Here is an 11,565-nt window from a genome sequence, read left to right as displayed (position 1 = left end):
CCACAATTAACTAAATAAATAAAAATTAAATTACAAAAAAAAAAAACACACATAAAAAAACACTCATAAAAAGGTAGGGTGCCAGAAAAATAAATCAATTCAGCGATATATTGCGATACTTGTATTAATTTAAAATTGCAGATATGACAATATTTCACCACTTATTAGGGGTTTTTCGTATGCTGGAAAATATTTTATTGTGGAAAGCAGACGATGATTGTTCTGTTTAAGAACACATATTTCCTAATTTACCAAAAGAAAACCACCATGAATTTGTGGGTAAAAGCAACTTGTTTACAAGATTGAGTTGAAGCGCTTAATGCTGTGATCATTAGATAAAATTATTTTTACTATTTTATTACAATGAATTAATATTTAGGTCATTTTTTTTCAAAGTCATACACTTTAAAACATTTTTTTCAGGTACAGTCTTGGGATATATTGTGATATGAATCTTCAGACTCTTGCAAATACAAAAAAAATTCCCTCAAAAGTGGATGTTCTACATTTTTTCTGCTAAATGACTGAAAATTGGTCGCTGTTTTGAACTCCTACAGAGATGAGCTCTGAGGTGACTGACAGGAAAAAAGTTTGAGTCCTTTCTCAAAGTCAAAAGTAATTTAGATTCAGGAGAACCCTTCTGGCTTTTTCTCCTAATTTCTCTGACACACAGAGGTTAAAGGTCAGAGAGAAACTAACAAGACACATTCCCCCACGAGTCCCTCCTCTACCATGTCTGTGTGTTTGATGAAAGCTGAGAGCGTGTCAACGCTAACCAACCGCTGAGCTCTCCTCATTACTCACCCAGAGAGCAGATGAGCCAGGGGGAGCTGTCCTACTTCCTACAGTCACACTGGCAGCATCAGAACCAACAGCTTTTTTCTAACAAGGTGGAGGCCTTTTTCTGCTCTGCTCTTCTCGCCAGAACACGAGGAGGGCTGCTGCGACAGCTCTGACCATTTCATCCAGTGTGAATGTTAATGACCTGAAGGCTGCGCAGTTACTCAAAGCTAAATCTGTGTCGTGAGATGACAGATGAAAGTGGAGGCTGATGTTGGTCCAGATGTTGGCGGCCAGAGCCAGAGGTTTGAAAGGAAGGGGTCCATAGACGAGAACTGTGATGTTGCTTATTTTTCTAACTTTATTGACAATTACAAAGCTGATTTAAGGGTGTAATAATTTGTAATAATTTGATTAATATAATTTGTGGTTGATGATACGATTCAGTCAATATTGATATTATTAATTTATTTATGATTTTCTTTTTTTAAATTGTGATTTGACAGATTGATCTGGATGGATTGTAGGAATATAAATGTGTTAACGTCACATCCTTAATCAGATTTGTAATAATTTGACAGGAATTGATTTGATATTGAAGAAATGTCAGACTGCAGAGACGATCCAGTGCTGAAATAGTATTTTTATTAAATACTTTCAAGATCCAAGTTCCAAGAATAACAAAGCTATGATGAAGACCAACTAACACTCAGACAAACACTTGATAGTCATCAGTTCATGGTTGTATTTCATTGTACATCATGATCATGCAAAAAAATAAAGAAATTAAAATATCCAGCATTCGTGTTAAAGGCTGGAAGGGGGATAAAAAGCGCAGCCCAAATAGTATATCATTACAACGCAGGGAAAACGCAAACGTCGAGGGCCTCATACCAAGCTACGGCTCCAGAAACCTTGTTTTTTTTTTTTTGTTTTTTTTTTGCAATTCATCTTTTTTGTAATTTTTTTTTGCAATTTTGAATATTTTTTTTATATTGTCATGTCACCTATGAAACATTCTGGATGGAGAAATTTCATATTTCAAAAGATGCAAATACCATATATTAACACTAACTCCATCCTTATCATGTAGGTACATGGTAGAAATGTGTAACTGAAACATGCATATAACTAAGTTTCCTGCTGAGGTCACATGACCCGCATCCATCTGTAGAATCTGGTTTAAAACCAACCGGGGTAGATTACATTTAGAGAATTTAGATCCTTTCTGTTTGACTTCCTCTTTTTTTTGTTTTTTTTCCCTGTGTGTAAGGGAGAGTGCAGAACTCCAACTTGGCAGATCGGCAAAGTTAACGGTAACAACAACACCGACAAGAAAAAAAAAACAACTCAGTAACAGAGGAACAACGGAGAGAGGAACAAATAAATATCAAGACTGAACACGGAGGTGGGAGGGGGCATAGAAAGGGGGAGGAGTCACCAGTTTTAAGCAGCACGACGACGAGGCCGGTCACACAGCAGCGGTGCGGATATGTTACAAAGCCGAGACGCAATGGCGGCGGGTGATATGAAGGAAGCGTCTCACGGCGTGGAGGGATGAGGACTTTGAAGGCTGTTTAAATGTGGGGGGGGGTTCGCTACTTCCATCGTGCTCGTTTGATCCCCATCTTCAGAAACAGTCGTGTGGCCATGGGGCTTAAGAGGGGGGGATTCCATCAATGATTAAGAGCAACGACATCGCTCCTAAACTACGGTGGGAGGAGTCACGGAAAGGTGGGACCCCCCCCAAATGCACAGGATGAGTGTCTCTTAGATACATATATTACACCTTTCTACATATATCTATACATACACTGTATTTACACAGTGAATATTAACAAACAGGCCTTTGCAGAAAGCAGAAGAAAGAGTGGGAGGAAAGAAAGAAAGAAAGAAAGGCTGAAGCTTAAAAAGAAAAACGCTGGAGGTGGGGTGGGGGGGTGGAGTGAGAGGCAGCAGGCAAACATGTGAAATGCAGGCGCCTCTCCTGGCCTCTCTGTCCGCTGCATATAGAAAACGCACAGGAAAAAAAAAAAAAAAACGACACAAACCGGCTAGCTTTAAAGTTGCAAATTAAAATCCCTCTTTGTTTTTCTTTAAAAAAAAAAAACGAACAAAAATGGCTTCTTTTACATAAAAGAAAACCTCAATTTTTAAGTCAGTCCCAGCAACAACAAAAAAAACACAAAACACGCACACACAGAAACAAAAGGCTCCGGTTTTTCACAGGACACTAAAACACGACAAAATAATCATAAAAAAAAAGAACACGGAACCTTAACGCCGGATGACCAAATCCCACAACCGCATCCTCTCCGTTCTGTCGCAAAACAAAATACACAAACACGTAAAAAGCCTAAAGTTCTACACTTTGGTGCTTCATGTTGTCAAGTTTCTGGCGGTGGAGTTCTCGGGCAGAGCTAACTCCATCACTTTCCCTCTTGAATTCACTTGAGGAAGATTTCCCTTCGTCTTAGCATCCAGATAAAGCAGAACACTGTCTACCAGGTAATCCCTAAACAAGTCCAGAAAAACTTCACATTCTCTGCTCCCTTTCCTTATCAGATGGTAATAAATGCTAGGTTGGGTTTTGGTGGTTTGAACATCTAGTCATAATTTACACAGTATATTCATAACTCATACTCATAAACTGTTACAAGTTCACTGTAAATCCTCTCCTCCCCCAGGATGTCTCATCTTGCGCGGGCAGAAAAAAGATGGCTGCCAGGGGAGGGACAGAGGGCAAAGGTGCGCCCTCCAATCAGGCGCCAGATGCATGCATCATCCCATGGGGGGGGGCGAGGTTCTTGGAATCAGCCTGCCCCCGCCAGGTCATAGAAGGGACAAGATTGGTTGGTAACACGGAGAGAGGGATGCGATCTTGCCTGGCCGGGCTCCTGGCATGAGCCAATCCACGCAGAGGACGGACCTCTTAAACACGCCTGCTGAAAAAAACTGCCCCCAAAACACGCACTCCCGTAGACTGGAGGCTCCGGACCGCTGCGGGGAACAGAAGAGGGGTCATTACTAATTAAACACCTCAAGAACAGTAATTAAGCTAATTGAGCTGAGATAGGCAAAGAGGCAGCTTCACCTTCTTCTGATATTTGTCGCATTTTATTTGAGATGATATTTAAAGCGGTCAACTTTAAAACTTTTCTCCATTTTAAAAACACACTGCAATGAAAATCATGTTTTCGTTCATTTTAACATGTTCTTGTGGCGTTTTCTGAGGATTGAGGACAAATACTAAGAAAATTAAGCTTACAATTGCATTTCTGAGTATTTTTTATTCAAACCGTAGTGAATTAGGAGCAGGTGTTTGTTTGATTGTTTGGTCATGTTAGGTTGGGGGATGATGGGGAATGAAGGCAGGCTCACCCCATAACTCAGGGGCAAGGATCTAATGAGCTACTGCCGCTCTGCAGAAACTATGTCCTAAGAAAAACACTCTTTCGTAACTAAAAGTCCACTGGGAACACATTTAAAATAGATTTCAAAAATAATCAGAGTGGGATTTTAAAACAGCCGCTGTGGTTCCGCGTCAAACTGATATGAAAAATCACAAAAAAGGCTTGGCAGGTTTTAGAAAGGGACACATTAAGACTGTTCTAAAGTTAACAGCTAATCATCACCTGTTCATTCATTTGCAAATCTAAAGTGACAAAACAAACAAAATTGAAAGTATAAAACCCCTAAAAAATTAAGTATATCTATTGGAGATACTATTAACGTTAAATATATCAAAATGGCTGTAATTGATCCCATTGAAGAAATCACAAAAGCCCTGGATGGTAAAAAAAATATAGCTGGTATATTTATAGATTTTATTGATACAATGAATCATAAAATTGTGCTAGAGATACTAGAACAATATGGGACTAGAGGAATGGCAAGGAAATGGATACAAACAAAATTTAACTGGAAGAATTGAATGTTAACTTGATCAATACTCGTCTTCTAATCTTAGGATCACTTGTGGTGTTCCTCAGAGCTCTGTAATAGGACCTTAACTGTTCAGCATGTACATTATGGATCTACTTAATGCATGCAAGTTATTGAAGCTTGTGTCGTACGGCGATGACACAAGTATATTTTATAGTTATCATAATTATGATAATCTAATTAGGAATATCAATGAGGAACTACAATTATTAAAAAATGGCTTGACATCAGTTTTTACAGTCTAAATAGAGTTTAGTATACAAGTATAAGTAGAGCATGTTCTTTTTTTTTTTTTTTTATAAAAAACTATTTTTTTCTCTGGTTTCGTCATTTAATCTCAATAACCACAAAATGGCCTTAACCCTGATCTGGCAGGAGCTGCCTCTTCTGAAGTCTCCTCTACTGTCGGGGCTCGTACCTGATCACTGTAGGGGTGCAGCAGGCGCTCCTGAGCAGTGAAAGTGCACGTTCAGCCACTTCCCGTCGCGGCGGTGCCACACCCTGGTCTCCTCTGATTGGCTGGAACGAGGGCGGCCCATGGAATCCACGAACTGAGTGAGCCGGATGTAGGCTATGCAGGCGGCGTCCTCGCCGATCAGGTGCACGTGGGGGTTAAGGAGGGTGGTGTGCACGGGTTTGCTGTTCTTGCTCAGCACTGGAGGGAAAAAAGAGAGAAGAAAGCCGCTACATGTGGAATCTGAATTAGCACAGTATTAGATTTTAATGTGTGTTCAATGGCCTCGTAATTATACGTAGAGCCTGAAAATGAGAGAGCTGCTCATATAATCATTTACAAAGACGTTTTATTGGAACAGAGCCTCACAGTTTTCAAAGTAGAACTTGTGGAAGTCCATGCCCTCCACCAGGTTTCCAAGAGCCTCCGGTTCAAACGAGGTGAGGCCGGGGTCACAAATCCTCCTGTAAAGAACAAGAATGAATGACCTGTGGTCATCACAGTTCCTATCCCGCCTGACGTTTGTGGAGTTTTCATTAATATGAACTTACGTGTAAGCTTCAAAGTCTCCATTGTTGATCGCCTCAATCAGCTGCTCTGTTATCTTAATGATCTCTTGCTTACGAGCTGCAAAAACAACAAAACAGAGACAAAGAAGGGAGAGGAGTTACCAATCTAAACGCTTCCTCCACCCCGCTCTGACTCTTCCTTCTCTTTGACCTCCAGCTACGTCAGCGCCTTCAACCCAGACACTGTTTCTTCCTGTAAATACCACAGCTTAGTCCGACAAAAGTCTTCACCGAAAAGGGCAAATCTCCAGCCTCTCTGCTCTCATCAACTGATAGAGATGTACGGAGCCTGCAAAATGATCTCCATGACAACAGAGCACAGGTTTTCGCTCACTGTGCCACTATTATTCACTGGATTAGCATGAGCTTCAAACGAATAATCAGTGGTTCCACCAAAAGAGAAAATGAATTTTGATATATTTCACATCAAATTTGATGGGTTTTTTTAATTTTATTTTTGTTCTATGAAGCACAGGAAAAACAAAACCCAACAGTGAACCAAGGAGAAAAGGAATATTCATATGAGCTATAACCTTTCTCAAATTTGCCTTGTTATATAAGCCAAATCAAATCTAATCCTTTAGCACAAAAAACAGCTCCTTTCAAATTAAAATCCACCTTCAGACACCAGTCGGGGCAGAAAAACCCTCATGCAAAAGCCATCAAGACAAACAAAGCAAATCAATACGAGAGTTAGGACAACACATGAAATGACGTCAGTCACAGCGCATTTCTAACACATTGCTTACATTGACACTTAAGTCAGACATTAAGAAGCGCTGCAGCGAATTATTGCATTTTTCTGCACATTTAGGATAGCTGGAACCCTTAGTCCAGGGGTCTGCAACCTGGGGCTCCAGAGGTGGTTCTTTCACCCTCCACTGTGACTCCCCATTTTAAGAAAATAAACTGATTTTAATTTTAAGAAGTAACTGTTACGTTAAGTAAAGAAAGTAAATGAACTTTATTCAGTTCATCCACAAACAGCTTAAAGACGGTACATATCACTCCACAAGACTCCGGACTATGGTAATTCGTTGTTTACCAAAGTCATACCAAAACACTTTTAAAGATTTTTGAGCTCCGCATATCACAGAAGCACAACCAGAATTCATAGTTGGCAGGTATCAGTCATGTCTGACTATGCTAGTTGAGGGCTTGCTCATCATTATCATGTAGGCGCCGTCTTTTAAGTCTGTTGAGGTGGGCTACTGTGTCGGCTTGAGCTCCCTTTTTCAGAGAGCTTTTCCAACTTCCTCTGTCATTGCAAGAAGCAGTCCAGGTGGTAGGATCTATTTGGAAGTCCTTCAAGTCTCTTTTGATGACGTCTTTATACCGCAAGCGGGGTCGTCCAATTGGTCGTCTACCATCTTTCAGGACACTGTGTAGAATGCAGCGAGGAAGGCGGTTTTCGGGCATCCTGTGAACATGTCCCAGCCATCTTAGACGGGTAAGTTTCAAAAGGGTTGATAAGGGTTTAGAGCCAGTAATATTGAAGAGTTCTTCCTTGGTTATTTTATCTTTGCCAAGTTTTATCTATTATTGAAAAATAATCAATGATTTTAAGTGTCTTATAGTTTGAAGATTTAATTTTAGTTAGTTAGATTTATACATTTCTGATTGATATGTATACCAATTGCTAAAATAAACTTTTAAAAAAAAATATATATTACAGCTAATATTACCTACTGCTAAATTTACTGTATTGATTTGAGTGGCACAGGATGTATTTTATTTTGAAAGGAAGTCATGTGTATCTCTGTCGAAAGTTATGAACACTTTCATATTTTGAAAAACAATGTGTGTTTTTTTGTTTTATTTATGACAAAAAAAGTATCGAAATAGTAACAACTTCTCCTTTTCATTTTACGCTGGAAAAAGCGTCTGTATTTATCCGGGCTTGGGACCGGCACAATGAGACCCCTTGTGCCTACTATTATTTTATCATATTAGCAACAACGACATAAATACAAAATCTCATTTTTCCAAAGGGTGAAATGAACCTTTGTGGCTCCTACTGGGTTGTGCTCAGTAATAAATTGACCTGAATGGCTCTTTAAGTGTTGAAGGTTGCAGCCCCCTGTCCTAGTGGTTTGATAAAGAGCTGTTAAATCGGCCTTGGCTGCTGCAGGAAATAAATAAAAAAAAAAAAACAGTCATAAGCTATAAAAGGTAGAAATCTCCAAAACAAAAACCTAAGAGCCCAGAAAAGACCAAATACAAAGAAAAAACTATAAATCAAAGTAAAGTTGTTGTTTTTACAGTAACTCAATCAAAACAAAGCCTCACTTAAGATGATTTCAGCTCAATCATGATACAGATTCCTGTAAAAGTCAGGATTCTGGGCAACAAGAGTCAATATTAAGGTCAACACTTCCTGCTTTGGAGACTGGAGTTTGATTTCTTTTTTTTAATCAAACTCAACCAAAGCTCATATCATAGATGTGATTTTGAGATGGAAGCCTTAGGCGAGCTACAGTGAGAAGAAAACAGGGAAAGCTGGTTAGTAAGTGCAGATGTGGTCTTACTCGGCTTAGTGTTGCTTTTAGCAGCGACAGCGTTGCTCCCTAGTGGAGCAGCAACAACTGAGGACTGTGAGTGGTCAGAGTCGGGACAGGAGCTGTTGACTGTGCTGTTCCATGCCATGCGCTTTACGTCATGCGGTGGAACTGAAACACACAATGGATGGTCAGCACACACGTGGATGGACAACAGGGGGGAAAAAAAAGATGGATGAGCCACACACAAAATGCAAACGGTTCATGCAGCAAAACAGGAAAGAGTTAGAATTTTAGAGGAGAGATGAGAGGAACGGAAAATGGAGGTGGAATTACACGCCGTCTTCACCCTTAACGCTCACATACATTAACGAGGCTTTCTCTGATGAACATCAACCAAAGAACAGATCGAAGCCATCGCTGGTTATTAGCTCACACTATGCCTGTGGGGAAACTTAGCATGTTCAGGAAGGAAGCCAAGGAGAACAACAGGAAGGGAGTGAAGAGCATTGTTGACTCTCCCTTCAAAGTATGTTAGCAAAGACCTGCAGACTCAAAGAGCATTGATGGTGGTCATCCAAGAACCATACTGCAGAGAGGAGAAAATGTGAGCATGGAGAGAAAAACACGATGCTCTATGGTGGGAATTGTTCGGGACGGGCAGCAGGACCGGCCAGAACAGGATGCCGGTTTGAGCTGCCAGGGAAGCCGGTTCCTCAGCTGGGGCTGCCAGGTTAGGATGACGGGGGGGAGATGTGCAGTCAGCACCAACAAACTCACACGCAATAACACACACACACATATTTCAGGGTTCCCACAGCGGCCCTCGTTGGCTTGAAAGTAGTTCGTCATCTTCCAAAGAGTCCGGCTGATCTAAACAGGTGTGATTTTGGGTTTGTTCTTTGTTGCAGCTCAGAGTGAATGATAAGATCTGGGAACAAAGTGACTAAAAACAACAACTGACTGTATATGACAACTGGACAGAGTGTGACGTCACCCATTGAAAATCGCTTGCTTCTGGTTCCAACAAAATGAAGTCAATTCAGTCGCCATTTTTTCATGAGACATGTTGGAACCAGAAACGGTCAGTTAAGAGTGATTGGTCCAAATTGGTAAGAGTCTACATTTCTATGGTGACCACTCTCACTAATCAGGAGTGAGCTTGTAGGTGGTCCATACCCTTACCACTTACAAGCAGGATCGGGACAATCTCTCAATCAAATCTTTGAAGATTTGAAGTGAGACCACGTACTATAATTGTGGCATCTGATTGGCCAGTTTCTAACTTTACTAACATGCAATAAAGAAAATTAGGATTAACAACAACATGTTAAAAAAGTATTAGAGTAAGATAGCTTTTGACAAACAGAATGACTGTAATAGCTGTTTATTTCTCTATAGTAGTCTATGGGGTTTTTGCTTCTTGGAACCAGCAGGAACTTCCTGTTTGGAACACGAGAACAGTCCAGTTCTCATATACAGTCACTGGTCCCACCATGTCAGCTGCCTGTTCACCCTCTATGATTGTGGCTCCTCACTAACAACTATTACCGTATGATCCCCATTTTGATCAAACTGCTGCCATGTTGGGGGGGCCTTCACTGACAAAAGTCTTTAGAGATTTTTTTAAAAAAAACTAAAAGAACAGCTCCTGACCATTGGGATGTAAAAACTTAAAATGTCAGCCACTACTTTGGGACTTGTTGGGAATAACAGTTGGTTATCAAGGACCTCAAAGGCTGATGGAGTAAAATCCAGCTCAGTGTGGACGAATCAGGTTTAAAACTGATCTGGTTTGTCAGAAAAAGTGGATAATTACTGGGTCAGTAACACACCACATTCTGATAGACTGTGGGCGGAGCATCTCGTCTTAGAAACGTGACTCTGTAGGAGGAAAAGGAGGAGGTGACGGGCTGTCTGCTCTGTTTTACTACCCATAATCCATCAGATATTGATTTTTATCCAACTTGATTAAATCACAGAGTGGATTCATAAATAGTCTACGTAAAATGCTCATACAAAGACTCGAATCCAATTCCATATGTTTTGTTTTCTTTTGTTTTTTTTTAGACTTACAAACTTAGACATGAAACATCCGCAAATATTCTCACTTTAGTGGAAATGTGTGCTTACAAACAACAAAAAAAAGAGAACAGTTTTTTGTTCTGCTCTTCTGTCTGGAAAAATTCTCCTGTTCCCAGATCTTTAGAATTGATGTAAATGTGATCCATTGTTGACCAAATAATAAATCACTTTGCTTTCTTCCTGCAATGCTCCACCTTTTCCTGAATGTCCTTTTGTCAAGTGCAAAAACATGAAATAAATGCTCAATATTCCCTAAATCCAAACCCAGTGGGAACCCTAAAAACCAAACAAAGGCTTGGCAGGGAAGTTTTATAATAATGTAAAGAAATCATTGCCAATGTCTTTAAGAAGCCAGGGTGGGAGTGAGGAATGGGTGGTGGTGTTAGGTCCTTGCCGCGGGGGAGGGGGGGACTGTATAGCTTTTGGTTGCCATGGATAAACTTACTGGCAGGTGAGCTTTGAGGTGAGGGCAGAAGTGGAGGCATCTCCTCTGCGGCGCTGCTCTGACTCAGCGCCGAACTGTCCGCTAGAACACACACACAAAATGCAGCCAGACTCACAATAAATACCAGCGCACATCCACACGCGACAGGCACACGGTCAAGAGTGTGGCAGCCATGTGTTGTGTCTCAGCACAGCTGTCGAGTCACGACAGGCAAATACACACAGAAAGAGAGCGCGGATAAGGATGGGACATAGGGAAGAAAGTACGTGAGTACCTTTCCTACCTTTCATTTCCTCCTCGTCATTGGTGGCGTTGCTCTCCGTTGATCCCTAAAGAGCAGACGGAGGAACAGGAAGGCAGAGTCAACACAGACGGGATGTCACCCGACAGGGTCAAACTGGCAGAGAGAACCAAACATCACCTTGACTCCGTCTGGAGGGTTGTGCACCACTGTGCTCTGAGACTCCTGCAGAAGCAAAGAGAAGTCAGCTCCAGCCTCAGCTTCCAGAACAGCGCCTCTCAACTGGATTTTCAACTGGGTCCATGTTGACCATGCTTTATTGTTGGATGGGGAATGTTTCATTAATGCCTTAGTCACTCATACGGGGGTTGAGCTGTACGGGTGCTACGGGCTTTTGGGTTCTAGGGTCATAGAGAAGAGTGGCTGCATCATAAGGAAAGCGCAGGTGTGTCTTGCAACTGTTAACACGATCAACGTAATTCCAGTAGATTTTGAAGGAGAAAAGCGGCGTCACGCCGCTTTTCTCCTTCAAAATCTACTGGAATTAC

General features: G+C 41.1%; 1 protein-coding gene across 3 annotated transcripts in view; it reads right to left on the bottom strand.

Moving 5' to 3' along the window:
- Positions 1-1,405: 1,405 nt before the first annotated feature.
- The window catches only part of LOC112154180 (calcium/calmodulin-dependent protein kinase type II subunit gamma), a gene marked incomplete in the record, with an annotated part of 37,751 nt that continues 27,591 nt past the window's right edge, over positions 1,406-11,565 (bottom strand). The window contains 8 exon segments of one of the 3 annotated variants that reach the window (XM_024284930.2): positions 1,406-3,780; positions 5,144-5,380; positions 5,549-5,643; positions 5,731-5,806; positions 8,277-8,417; positions 10,777-10,857; positions 11,060-11,105; positions 11,198-11,242. In XM_024284930.2, the coding sequence (XP_024140698.1) occupies positions 5,148-5,380; positions 5,549-5,643; positions 5,731-5,806; positions 8,277-8,417; positions 10,777-10,857; positions 11,060-11,105; positions 11,198-11,242 (717 nt within the window). 3 annotated transcript variants of the gene reach the window in all.

Source organism: Oryzias melastigma, linkage group LG19 (genome assembly GCF_002922805.2).
Source record: "Oryzias melastigma strain HK-1 linkage group LG19, ASM292280v2, whole genome shotgun sequence".
Lineage (NCBI taxonomy): Eukaryota > Metazoa > Chordata > Actinopteri > Beloniformes > Adrianichthyidae > Oryzias > Oryzias melastigma.
This window is presented reverse-complemented; position numbering and strand designations above follow the sequence as displayed.